At 42.4% G+C, this 25,879-nt stretch overlaps 2 protein-coding genes across 2 annotated transcripts in view; one reads left to right on the top strand and one right to left on the bottom strand.

The window, feature by feature from the left end:
- On the top strand, nucleotides 1-3,386 carry LOC126385095 (zinc finger protein interacting with ribonucleoprotein K-like). The gene is made up of 8 exons (XM_050036623.1): nucleotides 1-127; nucleotides 318-520; nucleotides 841-951; nucleotides 1,150-1,245; nucleotides 1,352-1,462; nucleotides 1,609-1,729; nucleotides 1,967-2,170; nucleotides 2,256-3,386. Exons 1-8 carry the CDS (start codon nucleotides 103-105, stop codon nucleotides 3,290-3,292), a joined length of 1,908 nt encoding a protein of 635 aa, XP_049892580.1. The 5' UTR covers nucleotides 1-102; the 3' UTR covers nucleotides 3,293-3,386.
- A 2,207-nt stretch (nucleotides 3,387-5,593) lies between these two features.
- Nucleotides 5,594-25,879, bottom strand: part of cacna1c (calcium channel, voltage-dependent, L type, alpha 1C subunit) — a 301,347-nt gene continuing 281,061 nt past the window's right edge. Inside the window, exons 44-50 of the mRNA XM_050036618.1 lie at nucleotides 25,145-25,273; nucleotides 24,908-25,032; nucleotides 24,708-24,805; nucleotides 24,441-24,537; nucleotides 22,992-23,100; nucleotides 22,698-22,866; nucleotides 5,594-22,249 (exon numbers count right to left, since the gene is read on the bottom strand). Coding sequence (XP_049892575.1) covers nucleotides 21,758-22,249; nucleotides 22,698-22,866; nucleotides 22,992-23,100; nucleotides 24,441-24,537; nucleotides 24,708-24,805; nucleotides 24,908-25,032; nucleotides 25,145-25,273 — 1,219 coding nt within the window. The 3' untranslated portion in view covers nucleotides 5,594-21,757. The remainder of the gene's footprint in view (nucleotides 22,250-22,697; nucleotides 22,867-22,991; nucleotides 23,101-24,440; nucleotides 24,538-24,707; nucleotides 24,806-24,907; nucleotides 25,033-25,144; nucleotides 25,274-25,879) is intronic.

The raw sequence follows: 25,879 nt of genomic DNA, 5'->3' as shown, positions 1-25,879 counted from the left end.
AACATCCGCTTTGCCCGGAAGTTATGAGTATGCTTTCCTGCGGTGCGAGATTAATGCAAAAGTGGTAATTTATTAATTGTTTGGACTTTATAAAAGTGAAGAATGGCGTGGAAACGCAGTGGTTTGGGTAAATATTCATCTAGTTGTTTGCTAGTATACGCAGCCAGTCATTTTACCAAATAATAGTTCCTAATACAGTTGTTAAGCTAACGTTAGCTAACCCTCTCAAGTTGTCGCATCGCTTGTAAATGGTGGTTTAAGGCTCCGTAGGTAAAACTTACTTTATTCATTAATTCCAGAACACTTGTCCTTTGCAGGCCCCCCTCTTCCTCCGGCCTCCTTACATCTCCTCGTCCCGCCAGTGGGACTCATGTCTGCTTTCTTGTGGCAAGTAGTAGAGAAGCACAGTGTGGTGCAGTATGGCAAGCTGGCAGACTTCATCAGTTTGGCGGCAGAGATCGTCCCAGAGCTTCTGAATCTCAGTCAGAGAGCTGAGGTCATCCTGGGCCTGAGAGCAAGGGTGAGGAATTACTGAGCCTTATTAAACCTGTATGTACAGCTGTATATTTTTTATCTTGTATTTTTGTTCTGTGGTGTTTCTCTGTAACTTTATATTGCTGCCTGTCTTGGCCAAATAAATGAAATGTCAGTGATGGTGTTGTCATTGGCCTTCCCTGTACCTGGTCCTCTTAGAGGCACCGAGGGACACATCTGACATTTTAATGGAGGAAATTAATGTAATTCAAACGTACTGTTATGCTCTGTTAATGGAAAGCAATCGTTTCCCTGCTGTGTCATGCTCTTTTGAGTTACCCGTCTCCCATCTTTGCCTTGTTGCAGCTGGTTCTGGAGCTATGTCGTGGTGACGGCGTCGCCAACCTGCAGACCATCCAGACCCAGCTGGATAAGATCCACACCTGCAGCGCCGAACTGAGCTCCACTGATCAGATGGTGGGTTTTAAAAGAAAATTCAGAGCTGCTCCACACACTAAACATTGAGAGCACACATACATTTAGAAATCCAAGGTGTTCCAATACCATTACTGTTGTAACTAATGAAACATCTTTTGAAATACAGGCCTAAACTTTATATGTAAAGTAGCTGAAAACTTTCTCAACTTAATTGTTTTGTTGTCCATTTCTTGACAGGCCAACAGTGATATACTGAAGACCTCTTACACCAACTTTGCCAGCCTTGTTCAGAACCTTTTGAATGTTCCTTCTGAAAAGGAGATCTTCTTCCAAGTGAGTTTGCTTGCGAGAAATTTACATCTTCATATCTCCTAAAGATCACCATTTACAATGGTTATATGTTGATATTTTAAATCTAAAGTTGTGGCTGTTTTTATAGGAGGTTTTTCCTGCAAACTACGGCTCCAACTATGACGAAAGACTGCAGCAGCTGGTGTCTGAGTTCCTGTCCAGGTTCGAGCAGCTGCTGCCTGTACCAGACCTGCAACAGGTACTTTTGTTTTTGTGTGTAAATTTCGAACCACTACATCAAACAGCGCCACAGCATTTTTCCTCTTTTTGTGCTCTTGCTTTGAGGTCTGTAAGCATACAGTGTAATTATTATTTCACTTGCCAACCTGCATCTCTGTGTCTCAGACAGCAGCATGGCTCACTGAAACGACATCTGTGTCGGAACAATTTGGACTGCATCTGTCTAAACCCTTTGCTCTGAAGACTCTGCTGCTTCATCACAGACAGTTGGGGACTCTAAGCTCCGGTAAGTTGAAAAGAAAAGACACGAGGAATAGAGTTTTGGATGTAGTGTCCATCTGTAAAACATCAAGGTTTGGAAAAAAGGCTGCTCTTCTTGTTTGTTTTCTTCCTGCCGTCGAACTGGCTTTGTTGCATTACATCTTGTCTTCAGTCTTTGACAACAAATTCAACTTTTTTTAAAGTCCCATCACAACACCAAGTCACTAACGTGTAACATTTTAAATGCATTCCCTTACTGCAGCTCCTTCCAGCAGCAAGGACGAAATCCTTTTGTCCACTCTGGCTCTGCCCGCTCAAACTGGAGTGGAGAGGCTACCTGAGACTTACAGTGAGGATGATGATTATGACACTGAAGAAGAGATCCTGGCATTGGAAGATTTAGACGAAGACTCGAGTCAAAGCTCAGACGAAACTGCAGATGATTGGTTGCCAAAAAAGGAATCAGGTTAGCTTAAATCAGTTGCAGTAGCAGATCAGAATCAGTCCAGAATCTAATTTTACTAACGGCCTGTTTTTCATGTTGCTTTCAGGTCCTATGTCGCGTTTACTCATCTGCCCTCAGTGTACATTCACTCATCGCCTAAAGAGAACGGTCCAAGAGCACATCCAGAGTGAGCACCATGTAAGAGCTCCCATTCAGAAAAAACTATCCATGAAGAAAGCCAGAGCAAAGACTCAGCAGAAAAGTAAAGACTTGAACGGCGAAAAGAAGAAAGTAGAAGACAACTCTGAGAAAAAGAGGAAACCCAAACAAGACGGTGTTGAGAAAATGTGGGAACGTAAGCAGAAGAAGGACAACTTAGAAAACAAGGTACGACGTAGGCGTAAAGAGCCCACAGGGGAAGACAAAAGATTTCTGAGCATGCGACCTGTCAACAAAAACTTCACAGAGGAAGAAACCAAATGTCTGAAGTGTGAAAAGGTTTTTGAACTTCCAAATCAGCTGAAGGCTCACATGAAGCTCCATGTCTTCCCGTACTGCTGCATCCAATGTGAGAAGGGATTCACCAGCCCGTCAGGTTATTATCAGCACCAGAGACTCCACAAGAGAGGACGGATATTCACCTGCAGCCAGTGCAACAAGGGATTTCTGTGCAACTATTCGCTCAAGCAACATGAACGCCTGCACGAAGGCCCGTCCAGCCTGTGTACGATCTGCGGGAAAAGCTTCAGCAAATCAGGAATTACAAGACACATGCAGATGCACAAAGGCGAGAAGAATTACTTGTGCACCACATGCGGGAAGTCGTTTTTGTCCTCTGGGGAGCTGCTGCTGCACAATCGGATCCACACGGGCGAGATGCCGTACACCTGCACACACTGCGGGAAGGGTTTCTCCTGCAAGAGTCACCTGATCGTCCACACGCGCTCTCACACAGGGGAGCGTCCGTATCTGTGCTCCGAGTGCCCGAAGCGTTTCCTGACACTGAACTGCCTGAAGAGACACACACTCAGCCACAACGGGGTGAAACCGTTTAAGTGTCCAAACTGTGAGAGAGAATTCTCGCAGCAGGGGAATCTGAAAAGACACCTGGCAACTCATAAACCCGTAATGTGCAGTCGCTAGAAAACAGAATGTAGTCATGAATAATACCTTGTAAACTTCTTGTTTACCTGTGTAAACCCAAAATTAGCTTTTAAAAAAATAAACATTTGTGTTCACAAGACACTTAAGGTTGAGTTTTTTTGTGTAATCAATAGCAACAATTTGATTTCTCTCAAATTTTGGTTGCAACTTCATTAAAATCCAGGTTAGTGAACACTTGTCCTTTCCCAATCCATCCACCTGACAGGTGTGGCAAATCAAGATGCTGATTAAACTGTGATTACTACACAGGTGTGCCTTGGGATGGTCACAATGAAAGGACTCCTAAAATGTGCTGTGTTTGTCTTGATAAAGACTTCAATTAGGATTTTACATGGCTAGCACAAATGCATTTTTGGTGATAAATACATCAAAGAATCAGTGTCTGGTGTGACCCCCATTTGCCTCATACAGTGTGACACATCTCCTTTATACAGTGTTGATCAGATTGTTGATTGCAGTCTGGAGAGTGTTGGCCACTCCTCCTTATTGGCTGTGTGAAGCTGCTGGATATTGGCATGCAAGAACTGGGATGCCAGGTTCCAGTAATTCTGGTTATGTCCTTTTAATCAGCTGTCCTGGTGACTGGTCTCAGACAATTTACTGGTAGAGAAGGTGGATGTCGGGGATCTTAACTGGTGTGTCTAAAAGTGTTCTGTGATTGTGAGAGTGGTTACATGTACTACCAGATTCACAGAAACAACATTAGAGACACCTTACAGTAGTGAAATGAACATTCAGTTAACAGGCAGCAGCTGTGGTGGACATTCCTGCAGTCAGCATGCCAACAGCACGCTCCCTCAAAACTCGTGACATTGTGCTGTGTGTTCAAACTGCACATTTTAGATTGGCTTTTTACTGTGACCATCCCAACACACACCTGTGTAGTAACGATGATGTTCAATCAGCAGCTTGATTTGCCACACCTGTTAGGTGGAGGGGTTACTCAGGAGAAGGAGAAGATTTAAACAAATTTGTGACCAAAAATTGACAGAAATGAGCTTTTTGTGTGCATAAAAATGTTTTGATATCTTATACATATATTTATCCTATTATATATTAAAATAAAAAAATCACTTAAGTGCTAAAATATGCCTTAAGTTTAAATTCTTGGCAAGACAATCAGAGTTGCTGAATAGATCAACACTGAAGACAGTCACTGGAGTATTGGTTCAGTGTCATTTTGACTATGCTGCCACCTACTGGTGTAATAGAGCATTAAAAATAAACCCCAGAATGCACAAAACAAGTAAATCAAGGTTGTGTTAAAGTTACCTCCCCTGTACCTACAACCTTTGTTGGCTTCCAAGCCGAGACTGACATGTACAATTCTTTTATTTCTGTATGTAATTATAGGATACTGTATTTGCACCACATCTGTTACAGGCAGAACACTGAGAAGCAGTATTTCAGACAATCTGTGGTTAGTATAGTGAATTCTGTGTATAATTTTTAACTGAACCAGCCCATGTTGGCCACAAGCAGAATTATGAATTAAGTAATGGATGCTGCCCCATCGGTCATCATCTGTGCTGAGCCTCGAATCCTGCTCACATGCCTCTCTAGTTTGATGGAGATAACCAAGCTGACAGAGTTCATGGAGTCAGAGATTTATGAAATAATTAGTTGCAGTCAGAATGGACCCCCGACCCACTTTTGGACCAGCTGGGAACCACTGATTTAAATGGATTCTTGTTGGTTTGGTGATAGTGATTTGTGGCTGTTTCTGGTTAAACAAATAGGATCCTACTCTTAACAAAAAGGTCTATCACTGTAGGGATCATTTTCATAATGTTGTCAGACACTTTTAGTCGCAATCTGAATCTGTCAGTGGCAAAGACAAGCACTTTTAATGGACGTACATTGCCCTATGCCCTGAGCGGTGACATTGTAGCCTGTGTTGCTGACGGCTGCAGTGCTCTCGTTCAATATTGGATCAATTTAAAAAAAAAAAAAAGTTGTTCCCATGAGTCAGTTAAGACACAAAACAGGGGAAAATAGGATCCAGGTTAAAAAAATACCAGTTTCCCTTCAATACTCACACACACAGCTGAATTTGTACATTAGAAAAGCTGTGATGGTGAACAAGATAATTACTAGATGCACAATTTAACTGTGTGGATCACAGTTATTTGGCATCTATAAAGTATTCACTGAAAATGTAATGTCAGATTAAAGTACCTTGATAGTGGAGTGTCAGCACTGGTCTACCCAAATACAGTGTGACGACAAAGACCTGGAATCAAAGCGTAAAAGAGAAGTGAAAAACACGGCTGTAGGAAATGCAATTTATTTGCAATTTTTTAATAACATCATTCCTCAGATAAAAATGCAATGTTACAGGAATATACATCAGATATTAATTTAAAACTTGCTTTCAAGGGACCATACAGTCTAAATATACTTTTTCCTTTTTTTATTTACTGGTAGCGTGCGTTATAAGCAAGACAGACTCTGTCACCAATGACAGACTGACAAGTTACAGATACAAACTGTACATTACTTATTTACAAATCAACTTTTTGTTTGTTTTTTTTCGTTTCACTTTTTATTGAAAATAGGAGTAGAAAAAGTGATTGAATTAATATTCTGATTTATTTCATTTGTATTCTTTCCCTTTCTAAAATGTAAAATGAAGTGAATGAACCAAAACAAACAAAAAAAACCTCTCCTTTAGAAAAAAGAAAGAGAAGCAGAAGAAGAAGAAGAAGAAGAAAGAAAAAGGGAGTGTCAACTGTGAGACCATGCAGTCGTCACCGAGGAGACAAATGGTAACTGAGGAAACCAAATGATGTTGGGCCAGTGTCACCTAGCAACCTCAGAACCAATGGAATCCCTCGCAGTGGAGGGGGGGGAGTGGCTTATGTTAAAGAACAGTTACAAAATGACCACCTGCCTCCAAAGCTACCGCAAGTACAATAACACACTCTAGTTCTTTTTTTTTGACCATAAACAGTGCTGTTATTAAATACTACATTTAACAGTAGCGTCACTACTAATATTACAACAAATTGGTCTCTGTGTGAACACCTCTCTCAAAAATAATAACAGACTTCTCTCTCAGACAGAAAGGAACAGAAACAAACAAACAGCTCAATCCTGTCAAAGGCCCTTTAACACTTTGCATGAGTAGTGAACTAAGACTACGGACAAGATCGTAAGACACTACTGACCAGTGGAGAACAGAGCCACATAGCCATGGCATTTACCCAGTAAATAAGGAACAGAAAAGCCTTCATTGAACACTACTGTATATGGAGCTGTGGGTCCCCTGCCACTGAATCATCACGCTGGCGAAAGGCCAGGATCACCCTGCCTGGGTAACAAAAAATTCAGTCGACGCCTGCATGCTGTTAAAGAGGCGTCCCACACCAGCAAGAACTAACTCACGGAAGAAAACACTGATAATGTACATGACATCGCTGCATATACACACACAGGCACACAAGACCTGTTTAACTCTTTGTGGGCAAATGTGGCTTACTTAGGAAGACACTTGGGATTAAAGTTTATAAAGATCCGAGTGTCGACAGAGAGTTAAAATCAGATTTTCTAAGTCTGCGGTGGTCAAAACTGATAGCTGCTATTTTCTTCCACTGAGGGCTGCCAACAAAAGAAACAAACATAAGCCTTTTGTGTAACTCTCAAATACTTAATGTGGATTTTCCAGATGTGCAAGAACACCACTGTGTCCTACATTCAAGGGATGAAATCATTCGTGGTGCAAGTAGCTCTTATCAGTAAAATCAGGGAGAAGTAGCAGATGCAGGGAGGCACAGACGTTCTACTTTACGACAGGAAGTCTGCATCGCGAAGCTGCTGCCACGCCTCTAGAGCTGGAGTAATATCCTGAAGAAACACGAGCTGGTACAGAGAACTCCTCTCCTCGATCAACAGGCTTGTGAGTGCAGCGCTCTCCATAAAAGTGAAACACAAAGAGCGACCTCTGTGTCAGATACTCTAACATGTGCAAACAGGGATCTCCTTTATGATTTATTTAAGTGTCTGAGTAACAATAAGAGAAGGAATGAGCGATAAACATGAGGCTTTCAAGGTCCGTACAATACTAACAGTCCTAGAAGTTCACATGGGGTGCTGCTGTAGGTGCTGCTACACAGTGTGTGAGTGCTATCTAACTATCATTTATGTCATTTCTAAATCTATTAGGCAAGCAAATATCATCTATTTGGTTCATTTCAGGGCTCAACAGCCCAGGACAAAAAGGAAGAGGGTAGTAAGTAAATCATATTTTTGTTCCTCACCATCACCTCGAGGGAACAAATCAAATTTTCCCGAGACTGATAGCTGAGGACTTTACATGCATCTATAAGTGTTACTACAGTATGAGCCAGTGCAGGACAATATGCAGAGATTCCTTCAGTATTGATCAAGGTTTTAACCAGGCCCCCAGGAAGTGCGCAGGCCCTTAAGCCAATTTTTGTAGTGGACTGATGTGGAATTACAACCTCTGGGTCCGTCATGTGATGCCATTGGGCTCAAGACATTTTCCCATAGACTTACATTAGATTACATTGTATTTGTGCACTCCCGCAAGACTTGTTTCACTCGTGGAATCTGATCCATTCAGTCCGATAACATTTGGCAAGTCTAGAAGAGCCGCATGATTAAAAAAAATTCATCTCCATTCAAGTCAGCAGAGGGCTAAACTGGAAATTAGTCACTTTGCTTTCGAAAGTCTCGTCTGCACTATGGGCCCAATGATGCTGGAGGTCTGGGTAATTTTACACCCAGAAAGTCCAATTTTTTTGGCTTCATGCACCACTGAGCAGCTTTCACAGGAATGAGCTGGGCCCTACCTTCAACGCTGTATCCAGATCTCTTTTATATATCCATGGTTTCAACACTGGATTAAATTTGCCTCCAAAATCCATACTATTATGTCTTATTAATTCAATTTTGCATTTAAATTTTACTTTTAAAGATAATTTCCCAGCCTGATGTCTAAGTTTTAAATAATTGATCAAGATTCACAATTAATTCTTCAGGAGTCTAAAGTCTAAAAGTTTTGTAATCGTATTGGATGACCTCTGTTCAAAGGGTTTTACACACATTTTTAACAATGAATTAAAATATTTTCCAAAACCTTTTCATAATATTTTACCCAGTTTCCGTGACTTTATTTAACTAATTTTTAAAGAGGTAACATTAGGCCTAGTGTTTATCAGGGGGCATAAACGTCTGTCTTACTCCAGTAAAAAGACATGTATTTTAGCAAAAATGTAGTGTGGAATATGGTATGGAACATCTTTATGTCAACACATAGTAGACACAAAGCGATAACATTATCTGGCCTAGCTACGACTTACGAATTATTCGTCTGTTAAGCAGCCTGCTGGTTGTCTTGATGCTCTATCCCTTTAGCATGGCTGACCAGAGACACTACCCCCATGTTGCCAACATCAAACGTTTTGGTGCAGAGCCCACATCCAGCGCAGCTACGGTCCACCTCTCTCTGAGGTCATGTCTTATATTTGTCATTTGAAAGCTGTACATTATTATAAACGTACTTCCCAGGCATTTGTGGATAAGCACACTGCTAAGGCTTGCTAACTTTACTAGCTCCTGCTGCCAACTAGCTGCATACGCCAATTAGGTGATGCTAGTGACGTTTCAATGATAGCAATATGGAGGATGTATTTTGCATTATGTTGGACATGTTTTTCAGATTTTTTATATAATGTATATTCAAACTTTTCCAAGCCTGGACAACATTTTTTTGTAGTTTCCTAACTTTTCCAGGAGTTTCATGACTGAGTTTAAAACCCTGCTTCTGCACTGGCAACACACAGACAAATGCTAACTATCACAAAAAGGAAACTTATCGATAATGATTTGTAAAGCTAATGGAAACATTCATCTGAGGGCGAAACCATTAAACGTTTGCCCTCTGGGTCCCATATAGAAAACGCTAGCACGCGTATAACAATATGGCACCTCCCAAACCTGATGTGGGCATTTTCCCTCGAAGAAATTTGTTTTGACCCTCAGCAAAGTCCGACTCCAAACTATCAATTAATATCATATAATTTAGATATAATTTTTCTATATATATCTAAAATAGAAGACACTTGAAATATAAACTTGTACTTATAATGTATAATATATTCCCTCTTTTGCTTCCTGTTCCTTTTCCCAAAGCGTCCATCGGCGTTGATGTCGAAATAAATTCTGTACAAGAGAAAAACAAAGAGACGATCCTCTCTTGTTTCTCCAGAAAAGGGAATTCATGTTTTAATCAGATGTAATTCCTACTACAACAGGCTATGCTTTTTACCTATAAAAAAAGGAAAATAAAATCTATATTCAAAATAGTCCTCTTAAAATATTTGTCATCAGGATCAAACAATGATCGACAACCACTTCGGGTTACAAGAAAATATAACGTCCACATGAGGAGATCTGAGTGCCCGAGACAGGAAGTATAACAGCCCCACTCTCTGATAAATCGATAAGTAACACATATATGTGTATAGTTAAAGATAAACACACGACTCTAATACTTTTTAAATGGTGTGTAAAATACTATTTCTGTTAAAGCATGTTGGATGACATCTTTTCTTAATACTGAGCAGCTTGAAATGTTTTCGGTCGTCCACACAGACACAAAATAGTTCATCGCCCTTACTGTCAAGATGCAGAATATAAATTCGACATTTTTAGATCAAATCTGCCCCCCCCCCAAAAGTTTATATTTTCTCCTTTTTACATTGCTGCATGAACACAAAATGACTTAGTTGGTCAGTCACTTAACTGCTTCACTCCCCTCCCTGCATTCAATGAGAGTTTCTCTACACAGACGCAGTTCAAGTCCTCTACTTCCTTTCCTGAAAGAGAAAAAAATAGAAGCTACATGATTTTCACGGCTCAAAGCGTAGAGAGATCTAGTCCTTGACAGGTGGAGTTTTTTGGTTTGATGTCTTTGATAATGCATCTGAAAAAGTGTACAGTATATACGTGTGTGTCGCTGATGTAGGACTAGTGAAAGCGAGACAGGTCTCTCGGTGCTACAGTAGGATAATGTCCAGACGTTGACCTGCGCTGACAGGTTGCTGGTATGTTAATGTCTCTCTGCTAACTTCACGAAACATAGACGAAGCAAAGCAAACACATGCCATGTTTCAGAGCTCTCTGTTGCTCAAATGTTTAAAGTCAAATTGTGAAATTTGGCGTTTATCTCTGAACCCTAGTGTCTTTAAAAGCTGAACAAAGAGCCTCCTACTTCTGGAGTCACATCGCTGGTAATGGGTAGATTTCCAGTAAATGTGGCTGTAGTTAATTATGTCATTTGGCTGTTTGTGTTTTGCAGCTAATGATATTTAAAGGAGCAGTGTGTAGGAATTAGTAGCATCTAGCAGTAAGGATTGGACATCGCAACCAGCTGAAACTTCTCCCGAGGGCCAAGTGAGAACTCCCAGTTAGGATTCCTTCATTGTTCAGTAGGTTTTTATTGGAAGGTGACTTCTCCGCAGAGGTCTCTTCCTCTCCAAAACCAACGAACCAGGTGATTAAAACCAGTAACCACACAGAACAAAGCAGTTTCACCTTAAGAAAATCAGCTTTTTTCCGACGTTGCTCATCGCAGCTGGCTGCTAACCATGGTAGCCAACGTAAAAACACGATTAGCCCAATCTGGAGCCAGTGTTTGGTTTGTCCGTTCTGGGCTACTGTAGAAGCTTGGTGGGGCAACATGGCAGACAACATGGACGACGACAAAGGCTGGTCAATGATGTCTGGGACATGGGGTGTTTCTCAAAGTCAAGGAAGGATCCTAAAACGGACGAATTTCAAGAGGGCGACATCATCGACCCGCGCTGAAGGACTGCTCCAATGTCAAGGTTCCTTCCGAATTTCACCGAGTCCTTCTTTCAGAGAAATTCCAAGGATGCGTGTGTGTATCCTCTGCGGGTATAAAATCCCCATAATGCTTTGCACACGATTTACTGGAAGTGAAGGCGGTGCCCCTTCAATGAAACCTGCGGCAGTGGAGCACAGCAGGATTTAGATTAATATGCCATTTATTTGGATTAATATCTCCAGTTTTTATCATACAAGCGTGAAAAAAAATACTGACAGAAACCTCATAATTTACACTTTCCAACGTGTCCACTGCTGAATAATGAGATTTTTGGAATAACGTGATTTAGATACTATAAAAATGTTTTTAAATTAAAAATTTCCAACAGAGATGAACCACCAAGTGTCCATCTCCCCCCAAACCCCCTCAGTCTGCTGGGGGTTAATGACGTCCACCTGGGGACCCTCGTTAGCCTGTTCCGATGTATGTTCACTGAATGCTAGGGAGGACTCTTGCTTTGCCTCTGCAGGATCCTTCCTTGACTTTGAGAAACACCCTCTTTGTAGATGAAAAGCGGCTAATTCTAAGGTTTAAAACACGCAGATTCTTATTTCCAGGCGAATACACACTCAAGAAAACATACTTCTTATATCATATTCCATTTCTGCTAATAAATCCCCCTAAATCCTACACACTGGACCTTTAAATGAGGCCATATTTGTTCAGACTAAAACGCCACATAGTCTGGGAATCATCCAAGCCTGTGTGAAGCAACCTAAAAGCCCATCGTGTGTATGCCATCAGCTGAAACGTAAAATGTTTCATCTTCAGTAAATACAACATCATTCCCTGTTGGTTCCTTTTGGTCAAAAACACAGTCGCTATAGAAGGACTTTGTTCAATAAATTCTTACTGATCCTCAGTCAGCAGGCTTATATAACACATCTTCATAGCTACATCTCCAAATAAGTGTCCTTCCTGTTCCTTACTCTAACATTCTGGTGATTAAATATAATATATATTCATATATTTCTTGCTATAATATGGTAAATGGTGTATAAAAATATACAATCATTGGCTAGTGGTGAGATAAAAGATATTATCATTCACAAAGGACCAATACTTAATATTCCTAGAGAGAGAAACCCATGCACATAAAACATTACTTGGATATATAATTCACCATGTGAGAACTTAGATCACCCTGAAATTCAGACATGATGAAAAAACCCTCAACAATCCCCCCAAATACTCTCCATCCAAACACCCACTGCTTCCTATTGTCATCAACAGATTGTCATCCATCTACCAGGCCTTTACTCTCTCTTCCACTTGAGGAAATTACTTGAATTTGAGCTGCACCCTCTACAGCAGAGGGGTGTGGTTTCAGTTTAACTAGCTGCAGACACAGCTGCAGTTCATCAGCCTGATACACTGGCTACTAACTATCTACAGTGAGCCACAGACCACAGCTACATAAACACACACAACAGACGTACAAAACACAGGTATGGCTAATATCATTAATAACGGCTACATTCCATTTAGTGGATCCAGTTTCACAGCTGTGGTTTGATGCATGCTGGTTTACTGGCACAACAAAATGGGAACAAGCCATGATTAAGGTTATTGGTTGCACCTGTGCTGTTTCTGTTAATTACACTAAATGTCAGCTGTTAAAAAGGACTGTTAGTGGCAGGGCGGACAAAAAACACACCCGTGCTGTGTTCCAGTTCCATAACAGACACTTACTTGTGTACAACATGACTATATACCAATATTTATAATGTATGTTTTTGCAGTTGATATACAAGGAATCAACATGCTAAACTATTTAATGCTAAGCCGTCTAATGCCAGTTAAACAGTCTCTTCAAATTTTCATGATCATTTGTATTCTGACAGCTTTTGGGGACCCTATTTTTGAGGGCATGGGGTTCAAAAGGATGTGGGAAATGTGTAAAAGGAATTATGGGAGATGTAGTATCCAGCACATTTGGAGCTGGATCCATACTTGAGACTTAAACTGTGCATGAATCTCTACCTTTCTTCTTTTAATCTTGTGGGTTTTATTGGTAACATTTTTATGTGGATAATAATAATAATAAAAAAGAATACATTGCTTTTCCCAAAAAAAAAAATTATGATTGTGAATTAATCATTTTAAAAAGTTTAATTTTGTCGGGTCCAAAAAGAGTGTTTTGTTTACCTCCGTGTAAGGTATCTAACGCTTAGTTACTGCCTCTTACACTACTTGTGAGCCAATAGTATAATGACGTTGGTATCATGTGGTATCTAGGTGACATCAGCGATTAAGAATCCTCATGGTTCAACATCCGCCTGGTTAACAACCAACACCTAACCATTAAAAAGTTCTATTAAACTCACACCGACACCAAAATGGCTTGACTCTGTGGTTAAAACTGTTAATAACTCTTTGGTAACATTAGCTGTGTAATGCTAACACTTAGCCCTGTTACTGTGTGTGCAGGTGGACACTCCCTACCTATCCTGGTGCTGAGCTCACACTCCTACGGCAGTAGTCTTCTAGTGAAGGCATTGGCAGAGGGACAGCGGGGGTCTCATGATAAACAGAGAGAGGGAAAGAGCAGGGCAGGTCATTAGAACATCAGTACTATAAATCAGGGTTGAAAAAGAAAAGGAATGTAGCCTATAAAGTATTTTCCTCTCGCTACCATATATGATGAGACAGAAAACGAATAAGGGTGGAACTTTGTTGTCATGGCACAGTGGTACCTAAAGCTAGCTAATGCTAACCATTACCTAGATTGCCATAGATGAACCTTGATACACCACCTCACAAAGTAACCTAAGTCTATAGCTGATGTGTGGCTACATATTGCAAAATGAATCACTTATTCTACCATTAAATATTCAGCATTTGACAGACTGTCTACTTGACCATGAAGTATGCAACAAACTGGCAACCACTTGTGCTTTGAGGAACAGCGGTGTGGTGACGTGAATATAATGGAAATAGGCAGGGGGGGTGTGACATCTAGTGGCTAATGTTCTCAATAGCACTTTTAATTTTGTCCTTTTGAACACGCTGAATACAACCTGCTCAGAATAAGGGCTGTGTACTGGCATCAAGGCAGCGGGATCTGCATTTGTATTTATCACAGTCCCTGTAACATGCTAGTGATGTAAGAGTCAAACGGCTGAGGACAGATTACAACACTGTCATCTAGCAGTCGGGTAAGTGATACAGTATTAGAAAACATACCATCACGATACTCGAGTGTATATTCTAACACCCCTACCTAGAGTGAGTGTATGGTACAGAATTGGAACACAGCTTCAGTTTAACCTGTGGATTTTAAGTTGATGTTTTCATGTTTATTGTTCACTTTGTGCTTGAATATAGCAAGAAACCAACCAAGTGTGTGTGCGCTATGCAGCTGTGGCCTGTCTGTTTTTCTGTCCTGAGCCTTACTTTCAATCCACCAATATCTGTTGTCTAAAAAAATCCTAATTATGAGTAATTTGGTCCATTTCATACACATTTTTCTCACTGGTCCACCTTCCACATGTCAGAGGAGGAAAAGATAGAAGCTGAAATGGCAACACATAGGCAAAGACTGGGGAGAACGAATACTGTCGTCCGCCTTTTCTCTCAACCTTCGACAATCACATAAACATGAGCTTCTCAGGGTTAATATTCAGAAATGAACTAAGAGCCCATAAGACACAAGATATGCAAAATCACCTTCCAAACTCTCCTCGGCAAAATACTGACTTCAATCATATGTACAGTGAATAGAAATAGCTACTCTGTCATAATGTGATATGATACTTAACCTGATCAAAACAAAACGACTGCAAAACCTGGCACGTTCAATGTCAACATGTGAACCTCATGCAATACTGATGGTACACCCATGTAGCTCGATCCATTTAACCAGAAATAAACACGAGAAAGGGAAGCAGTCAAACACATATTGAGTCAAGGAGGTGAAGTTAGTCGTTTTTGGTGCTGAGTCATCAAAATAAACAATCAGCTTTTCACTCTGGGGCTACACTGGCTGGATGTTAAAGCGCGAGCAAAAACACCAACTTCATGTCGATGTCTCAGTACACATTTCAAACTGCAGATGCAGATCCAACACCATGGCACGAGAGAGATAAATAAATATGTCTTTACTATACTGCACTGCAATGTACCTGATTTCAAGTATGTTAGGTTTCTCTGGCATGGAAACCACTGAGTTTACTTAAAAATGTAACAAACAGAAAAAAAAATACATCGTCATGATTTTTTTTTTTTTCACTTTCACAAGTATATTTACTTCGGGAACCTTGTATACAGTCATAGTTATTGCATTGTTTTTGCATATCTTGTGGGATGCAGGATTACACCCACTCATACTATATACTGCAACACAACAACTCATAGTTCATGCTAACCTATATGTAACATAAAAACTGCAATGCTGCTCCTCTCCACACGGGGGCACCACAGGCCTCTGGATCACTCTCACCAGCATTAGAAACCAAAGAGCTTTTACACAGACACAACAAAGCCTGCTTGGGCACTTCTGATATGCAGGGTTACTCCAAATGGGTATGTGTGTCTATGAGTGGACATTATTAGGAGCACAAAGGAAAGGATTTGAACTGAATGTAGTTTCTGGTGGTGTATGTTCTTTTATCCTCAAAGTTGGAGGTGATACTGAACATTTACGAATGTGACGTTTGAGCATTCACCTTAAAGGGGCAGTTCACCCCAAATCAAAAACACATTTTTACTCTAACCTGCGGCGCTGTTTTTCAATCTAGGGTTGAAGAGTGTTGGCGATATTGACCATAGAGATGTCTGCCTTCTCTCAAATAAAACTAGGACTAGGAACTATTTTCGTTCTACCAAACTACACCCACCAACTGTATCACTGCACAGAAGGAAGCGTACATCTACTCACAGACGAGATGGCGTCCTCCTCAGCTGAGCTGTAACACTAGCTAGCTCAGTGATGCTATGTGAGCTAGCAGTGATACTGGCGTAGTTCAGTAGAGCGAAAATAGCTCCTACATGAAACTGCTCACGACAAGGTCTGTGGATTATCTTGAGTAACGGGGTCCTGATATTTGGAAAGAGACATTTGTTCAGCTTTCCAATTTTTTTCTTTGGTGCCTTGAGCACCACAAGCCGATTTCCATCTACTTCTATTATACTTGAGAGAAGGCATCTCTACAGCCAACATCTCCAACACTCGGCAACTCACACCAAAACAATCTGGACTGATAAATAGCTCTACAGGCAAAGAGCACAAATAAGTGTATATGCAGGTTTTGGGGTGAACTGTACATTTAAGGCTGTGATAATTGATTGTGGAAATCTTCCCATCCTATTTTTAACTTGGCCAGTCTGAGAACGCTTCTGTGTTGGATAGTTCATTAATTCATTAAAGTAACTATTGTCATTCATCAAATGGTGTCTTATCAAAACTGCCTTGAGAGAGTGACATTCACAGCTGCTGCGATAATGGCTGATAAATTCTTGCTGGCTTCTCTGTAGCAGCTTGGATACAAACACTACTACTTCATAATTCAGGTGCCACCTGGTTTCATTTATTATTGAGGATTCAGACCTAATAGATGTTATATTTCTGAAGTAAATTGGCATAAATTTTGAATTCAGGGTTAAATCACTTTACCAGGGCTGATTCAACAAAGAGAGGAAACAAAAACAGAAGCACAAAGTGAGACTGTGCTGACTTTAAGGTTAAAACACCGAGCCCAGATGCTTCCCTACACACACATTAACATGCTTGACCATACTGAAATCTGCTTTCCTCACTTTTAGACTTAAAGTCTGACCTTAAAAAGGCAGCTTATACTGAAACTGATGTGAGCCACTAGCCGCAAAGTAGTCTGTTAGCTTATGGTACCAAGTCAATACTTTTTTAATGAGGTGCTTTTAGAATAACTGAAAGAGAAAGAAAGAAAGAAAGAAAGAAAGAAAGAAAGAAAGAAAAGAAATGCTGAAGATGTTTATGAGGCTAAAGTAAAAAAGAAAAAGAATAAAACAACAAACTAAATGTCAGGAAGGGTATTCCTTTGACAACACAGACTTCTTCGGGGTTTGCAGTATGATCATAACCACAAAACAACAGCAGCACTGCCACTAAAAACACGTTCAACATTCACATTTAGTTTGCATAATAATGTCAGAAGTCTGTTACTGGCACAGGATGCAGTGTATGGCAGTGTGTTCATGCATACCCTTCCCTGCCACAAACCTGCTCTGCTTAACATGTAGCAATGAGAGCTCAGCAGTTAGTCCTTAATGGTAAATTAAAGTGGAAACTAATGGCTATAAGTTGACATGCGATAGTGTCTCTGGGTGGGAATTTAATGTGAGATTTTCAGAGGAAAAAAAAATCCATTGCAACATATTTGGATTTTCTGTAGATATAATAAGAGAGTTTAAGTTTGAAAGTGTTTAGTGCTCAAACTCAAACATATAATTAACTTTGTTAGAAAATTTCTTTCTGCGGTTTTGACTAGATCCACTGTCATGTGATGTGTATCTGCAGTCTCTCTCCCAACTTGTCAAATACCGACATTTGGTCAGTGGCCCTCGACGTCTGATATCGACGCACTGGGGCACCCTTTAGCGAGGGTTTGAAACACTATGAACACCTGCCTTGGATGGGTCAAACATACTCCAAACTTACACCCAGGAGGCTGCTGTTCGTGTCCTGTGTGAAACCAACAGTCGAGCTATTTTAATAACGTTGTGTGCTAGTATGTTAAGCACACAAGCACACGTGATATTAGGTCCCTTAGAAGAGATCTAGGCTTTGGAGCCAGTTTTCATAGTGGCCAAACAACGTAATTGTGTTTGCTTTGACGCTACATGGCACAAAAACACTTTTTCCCATGGACTTACATGGCGAAAAAGACATTTTTTCGAGTGTCATAACCCTACGAAATAACTCGTTTCAGTATCAGAATTTGATCAATTCAGTCTGATAACATTTGGGAACTCTAGGGGAGCCTCAGGATTTAATCATTTTATCCCCATTCAAGTTAGCAGAGCTTTAAATGGAGGCAGCCGGCTCTAAGGGCCCAAAGATGCGCATGCAGTGCCGATCATGCGAGTAATTTTATGCGCAGCAGTTTCAAGCCAAACCATTATGTTTTTTTCTAAATCTAACCATGTGCTTTTGTTGTTTTATTACCTACGTTCTAAATTATTATTATTATTTTGACAAAAGACTGTATGCATTTAATGAGGAGAAAGTGTGTATTTCCTGTGAAAACATTTGTTTATTTCGCAAAGACACAATGCAGGTTCGAGCATAGATCGATAAACCGTCCCTGAATGTCAAAAAAACTGACGATGAAGTGGTACCTTATAGTTTGACGTGTAGGTCCACTGACAAGGCGTCGGTATCTGATGAGTTGGTAGTGAGAGTATGTTCTGACACACCTGCCTAGTGTCCAGCTGTCTTTGCATCCAGACTGTGGTGGCAAATTTCAGGGGCTATCATAACCTGTTACATAACATTTTAGAGAGTTGAATCATGTCAGTCTTGAATACGATAAAGTTTTTGTAATAAATGTGACAACTGGTACCAAGGATGTGATACTGACATGGGGAATGTTCTTCTAGAGAAGATACAATACCGAGGTGAGACCTGTGCCCTGTGTGGTGTACCGAGGCCTGAGGTCCTGTGGTCATACCTTTATCTCAAGTGAATCCAAACTCTAATAGAGAAACAAACTATCATAGAGAAAGTTCAGTAAAAAGTACTCAGCATGCTACCTAAAAGCCATTAGAAGAAAATGAAAAGACAGAAATAACACCAGGGGATCCTCGAGCTGACAGGTCTCTGATCTGCATCCAATTACTTAACCAAACAATTATCACATCTTATCAGTTAACAGTAAATCGCCTGTCTGTAGTATAATTAGATTTAACAGTAAATCATATTACAGACAGGGAGCTGTTTTATTTCTAACAATGACATTAAATCATAATGTTTCGTGATATGAGCAGACCTCAGACAAAGAGATGTGATTCAGAAGTCTTGCAGCATCTGTACACCAGCCCTAATAGTTCATTTGGAGTTTAAACTATGATTAAATGAGGAAATCATGTGATTATGGTGCGTTACAGCCAAGCGATCAGGGTGTCACCCCTCCCCCACCCCCAGTTCATTCATGAGGCGTCACTGTGGCAGTGTGAATTTGGTGCTTCTACCATTCAGAGCGACCATCCACCGTAAAGAAGAAAAGCAGCAATTTGCCAAAAGGCTTGTTCCCTTCTGGCCAAGCTGCAACGCCGAAACTCATCACCACTGTAAACTGAACCGTCACTCTGACCTCGCTGGAGACCTTACACCTAATTACCTCTAAACAGAAATAAAGGAAAGTTATGCAATGACTAAATTTCAAAGATAGAGTGGCTTCTGACTCTGCAGCTTGGCTAAAAAGTAAAAACCGTGCTAAAGAAATCACAAAGCTTTGGAAGCATGCCTGTCCATGGTAACCCTGTGTTAAGGAGGCCCATTATCACACACACACTCACATCCTCACACACACCCTCACACACATTCTCGCACACACACAATACCATACTTGTAATGCTACCTTAATTTACTGTCTAGGCTTAAAATCAGCTTTTTAGAATACATAACTAACCACTCGGACACAGGCACGCATACAAACGCACATCCTCGCACACATTTTTTTCTCTTCTGGGAAAAATAAATAAATAAATAGATACAATCTGTAAAAGGTGCATACTGATAGAGAGAAAGACCCCCCTTTTAGATACACACGCTATCTCACACATTCGTACGTACACACATCCTGTACTAAAACGCAGACACACACCCGCACGCACAAATATAGTTTATACACTCGCACGCAAACACTACGCCCTGCTTCGATACTTAAAACCTCTTAAAATTCTCCTAAAATAAACCGAGCAAAAATACATTTATAAGACCAGCACCCCGATTGTGCAAACAAATCAAGGATAAATTAAACCAATAACATCATGAATATAAAACAAAATAGTCATGGCTAGCCAGTTTTGCACAATATTGAACTGTTAAATACATAGTGGGCGTGGTCTGTAGAGAGAGTGTGTGTGGCAGCAAATCCAACAGGATTCCACGCTGAGAGGAAGAGGAGGGTCTCGGAGGAGGAAGTGAGGTTGATTGACGGACAGATCCTCTGTAGATCCATGCCCAGAGTCTGTTTTCTTTTCAATCGGGTCACTCCCGTCCGCTCCTCCACCCTCCACCTCTGTTGCCCTGTTCGACACACTCGCCTCCCGAGGGCTGAAAAAGCAAAAACCCAGCGATGGAGGGAGAGGGGCGGTGGAATAACCAAAGAGGAGGGAGGAAGGAGAGAGGGAGGAGTGAGGAACGGCGAGGTATGAGGCAGAAAAGGGGGCTCGCTGTCTCTGCTTAGCCACCAAATGCTCCTCCCATTTCCTGTTTGGGGCAGGAAGTGGGTGTGGCCAAACGAGGAAAAGCGGCGGAGGAGGCGAAGCCAGATCAAGGTGACGAACGAGGTGAGTTTGTCTCTCGCTGGCGTCTTATCGACCAGCGGATAAAAGAGCTGGCTAGCTTCCTGTTGGCCAGAGAGTGTCTCTCTCTGCCCGTGGCCCCCTACAGAAGCCCTGTTGTGGCTGTTTGTCCATCCCTCAAATCCTTCCCCCCCCTTTGGCTGGGGGTGGTGTGTCACCTTAATGCCACCCCCAGGCTGGCAGGGCTGTGCTCCAAGGTTCCTTTAGCTTTGGAAGAGGAAGAGAAATGAGATTTCAAACAGGGTTTTCCTCGCCCCCGTTTACTCAATACAGCGCTTCATCATCAGTGAACCGAGAAGGAGGAGTTGACCTTTGACCACAAGTGGGTGCGGTCAGATTTGAATCCTTAACTGACCCCTCCCCTCCACAAGCTGGTCTGCTGTCCCCTACCTGGCTTTATGGCGGCCAGACAAACAACAATAACAACACCAAAGTAGGCATAGGAAATGAAAACGATAAACACACTATGTAGACTGCGGGATGTCCATAAAAGGACTTCCTGCCTCTGTTGTTTCCTCTCTACCCTTCCTTCATCCCTACTTTCCCCTCACTGTTTTTGCTTGTCTCTACTTTTCTGCTCTTCACGCTTTGAGGACATGATAAAACTGTGAGGCACTTTAGAGACACACTCAGACACGTGTGGAGAACACACGCACTCATGTACACGTACAAATAGAGAAAATCATAGATCACACACACGCGCACACACACACACACACACACACACACACACACACACACACACACACACACACACATACATACACTCAGATATTATAGAGTATAGTGTGGTATTCTTGACTACAAACATTCACACACGTACAAACTCATATAAACCAACAAAGTCATAACCAGGTGTTTAAAGTTGCGTCACTGGCCGCCATTGTCCAGAGCAGTTATGTCTGGCAGAGAGGCAGACAGTGTGTGTGTGTGTGTGTGTGTGTGCGTGGGAGGGGTGGGGACAGACAGAGCCAGCTGTGGCGCCGTTACCCAGCACTGACAAGCGTCAGTCTCTGATGATGTCAGAGGGGCCAGTTGGCCGATCGAACCCGTCAATCCAACTCCTACAAACTTGTCACACACTCCATATCCTCATCCTCCAACGGCCCGCTGTTCCTCTGCCGTGCTCCTCCAATCACAACTGAGCTTCTGTGGTGTACCTCCTCCCTCTCTCCCGCCTCTTCCTCCTCCTCCTCCTCTTGTCCCCTCCCCCCTGCTAGCAGCTCCTGCCGCTCCTCCACCGAGGACGGCCCGTGGATGGAGCCTCTGCTTCCCCCGGCCTCTTCCCCGCCCTCGCTGACCACACGGTCCCTGTGCGTTGCTGCTGCTGCTGCTGCTGCTGTGTGAAAGGGGAGGAGGTTGCCGTTGGGGCTGTGCTGGGAGGTGGAGGAGGTGCTGGATGTGGCGTTTGTGGCGGTGTTGCCGTTGAGAATGTTGTTGGCAGCGTGCTCCATCTCCTCGATGGTCATGTCGCATGCGTCTGCCAACTCGGCTTTGGTCACCTCGATGAACGACGGGTCCTGGGCGAAATGACCCAACCCCTCTGATATTAGCACCTGGGGAGGGAAATGGTAAAAAAGGGAATGGACGAAGAGGAAGGGAGGAAGACGGAGAGCAAATGGGGGTGGAATGGAGAGAGTGGGAGAGAAACGTAAACTTCAAAGTACAAGAACGAAGATGGAATAGTTATGGCTGCAACTAAATTTAAATAAAGCTACATGTGACCCCTCATCACAGGTGAGTTGTGTTGTGCAACGTCCTCCGTAGGTAATACATCATTGGTTTTGATCAAAACTGGTGGAAATGCTGCCTGGTTTTCTAGACAGCACCAAGAGTCAATGAGTCCTGAACAGTAGCAGTTTAAGAACCAGAGATAATACGGTGGAAAAGAGGTGAAAGAAAGGCAACAAATCCTCACAAGTGATGATTGTTTCAGCTCCAATTGAACCTTCACACGCACGCACGCACGCACGCACGCACGCACACACACACGCACACACTTACCGCCTCCACCAGACTGCCTGCACTGCCGTGGCACAGTGAGCTGGAGTCTTTTCCCAGTAGCGAGGGCACTGTGAGTGACACCGGCCGTGGTGGTCTTTGATTGGACACTGAAACGCTGGGGGTGGGGCTAGGACTGGGCCCTCGGCTGTTCCCATTACTGTCGCTGTACCTAGGAGCAATACATTTTCTTTACCATCATTATTGTTTCTACAGTATCATATGTGTCATCATAACTGTTTTGTGGACAACTGTACTGTGATTTACAACAGTTCTTTTCATGGTACTTAGTCTTACCAAGGCCCACAGTTGACAGAGGGCAAGCTGGTATTGAGCTTTTCATGGGAGTTGGAGCCCTCTAGCCTCAGAGAGGGCACTCGCTGGTAGGAGGTATCACTGCCAAGGGCTAACACAAAGACAGGAAAAGCAAGTATTAGGACAACAAACTAGAGTTTAGATTCTCTGCCTGAACCTGATTGGGCCCAACCTGCTGGATCAGGCCAGGCTGTAATTTCTGAACATCTCCTGGGCTTGAATTGGGTCCTGTTCTCGCCAATTTCCAGGTGTTTTTTTTTTTTAATGAAAGAGGCAGTTCTCCTGCGTAAATGGCAGGAGATGCATTGGAAATTGATGGAGCAATATAGTAGAGAACCAGGGGAGTGAGATAAAGCTAGCACAAGAGAAGGAAGGAAACCAGGAGAGGGAGAGAGAGAAAGTGGGGCTGCAAGGCGACTCTGTTGGCAGTGTTTGCCTCTGCTTCCCCAGCAGTGGGAGAGATGTGCGTAACATGCAGGGGAGAGTGGCGATCATCATCTGAGTGCGGCCATGGACTGCCATGCACGCTCAAAGAACGAGACGCACGAAGGGGTGAGGCCTGCTCTGCTGGACCTGTCTTGCAAGAGATGGCAGCAGAGCAGAAGACAGATTTGTGAGGAAACAGGAGGAGGTGCAGAAGGAGAATGGTGCAAGGAAACACCTCGACCCTTTGCTTGTAATAAATGTTTTAATAATGTTTTTTTTTTTTTACTGTGGAGATTTGGACAGAAACAATGCGGGTTCAAGCAGCAACCTCCAGGGCTGAAAAATGAAGCCAACATGGAAGTGCCAAAAAAATTGCAGTTCTTTGAAAAGCCACTTGAAGCTGGCTCCAGAAGCCAGTCAACCCCCATCGACTCCCATGTTAAATGCCCAACTTTACAATAAAAATAAAAATGTTTACAGCCGGTACAAAAAACAGTTTTGGTCTTTATAGCTAATTTCCCTGTCCCCCTGTATGGGCGCGTGAATTTTTATATAACTCACCTGTTTACATTTTATTAAGGCTTAAAGTAACGCGCAATTAAAGGTAGGCTGTTTTGAGTGACAGGCTTTCACCCCTCGCTCCTCCACAACACCAGCCTCTCACCCACATATGGTCACTTCAGGCTCCAAAAAAATCACGATGGTGATGAACCTGAAACTTCAAAACAGGAGTCCACAAACAGGTGGGTGACGTCACGCTGGGTGCGTCCATTATTTTTACAGTCTATAGCCGGACCTGATACTTTAGGCCCAATCAAAGCTCTACAACAAACCTATTTCCATAAGTACAATCACAAAGCCTACACAAAGAACAACTAGCGCTTCAAAATTCACTGCTCTGGATTCGTTTTTTCTCATTAAATAAAGGTATAGTAAAGCAACATTTTTGCCAGTGCTTGACAAACAGCTTTTTGGCCTCTGATGTGTGCACAGGATGCAGTATACCTGTGGGACTGGCCGGAGGCGTGGAGCACAGCCGGCTGAAGAGGGTAGGTGAGTGACTCCTTCTTAGCAGAGGACTCAACCCTGCAACTGCCAGAGCCTGGAGGAGGAAGACAGAGCAGAGTGACAGTGTTAGAGAGGAGCAGGAAGAGGGGGGGTTATGTCTGCAGAACACAGCACGGCTGGGAGTTCACATTATGTATTTACAACTTGTTTATGTGCAACCAAGTGTGAGAGCAGGCTTGTGTTTATTTTGTGGGCATCGACTACCTGATGATGTACAAGGTGTAGCGGTACAGCCGTCTTCTGGGAGACGTCTGGCCTTGACTGTCTCCTTAGACACTCCAGATGGAAGGACGATCTCCTCCCTGACGCACAGAACGAATATGCAAAGACACAACATGTAACATGAGTAAAATGTAAAAAGAAATATTAAGATGCTGTACCAATAGAGATGTTTATCTCCTCACCCAGAGTTGTGGGGCAGAGGAAGACTCTCCTCGGAGACTGCCACCCTCCTCCTCTTCTCTCTTCTACGTCCTCTCCTTCCTCCATGGGAGCCAACTGCTTACATGTTTCATCATGATACACCAGCCTGATGAGCACACACAGCCACACAAAGAAGAGTTATTGAAGGACACACCCCAAAACAATTAAATTATGAGAGATAAAAACTAAATTAATGAGGGTATTTGTTTCAGCAGTACATGTCAGAGGAGAGCGAGTGGTCGTCCTCATGGTACTCCCTGTCGTCGCCATAGCTCTCATCGTACGTCTCCTCCGTTGACCCCTCGCCTCTTCGGATGATTGGCAAGCGGCTGTCACTTGAGTCCGAGCTACCGACAAACAACAAAGCACACGACCAAAACAAACAAACAAACAAAATGAACAACACACAGACCACAGATGACAAAAAAAAACAAGTAGACAAAATAGGCAGACAGATGTACACATAGACACACGGACAAAAAAGAAGCAGCTCATTAGCAAAAAACTCAGAGGAGATTTGGAGGAGAGACTGAGAAACCCACTGAGGCACGTAGGAAAAGGGAAGAGGAGGGAGGAGAAGAAGAAAAGGTTGGAGGAAAAGAAGGAGGAAGAGCAGGTGGGAACTATTTTGTTAAAGCAAACAGTAAAAAGCATCAAAAGGCAACAACTGGAATATGAGAAACGGATAGCGCGACTGAGGTGCAGACATCTTTAAAAAACAAAGATTGGGACGGACAAGATAATGGCTCGTAACAGCTAATACTTGGAGACCAGTATTTTAATGTAGGCCGACTGGGAAATTAAACAGGTACTTTTTATGCTGCTCTCATCATTTAAAATGAAGGCCAATAAAGTCCTGCAATCAGATGCTGTCTCTTCTACTCGCCTCTTAAGAAGTGGACGCAATACCTACAGTACATTAACCTGCATAAAACCGTATCAGCAGAAAACTT

This window comes from Epinephelus moara, chromosome 23, assembly GCF_006386435.1.
Source record: "Epinephelus moara isolate mb chromosome 23, YSFRI_EMoa_1.0, whole genome shotgun sequence".
In the NCBI taxonomy this organism is placed as follows: domain Eukaryota; kingdom Metazoa; phylum Chordata; class Actinopteri; order Perciformes; family Serranidae; genus Epinephelus; species Epinephelus moara.
The sequence above is the reverse complement of the archived record's forward strand: the minus strand, read 5'-3'. Positions and strand labels throughout refer to the sequence as shown.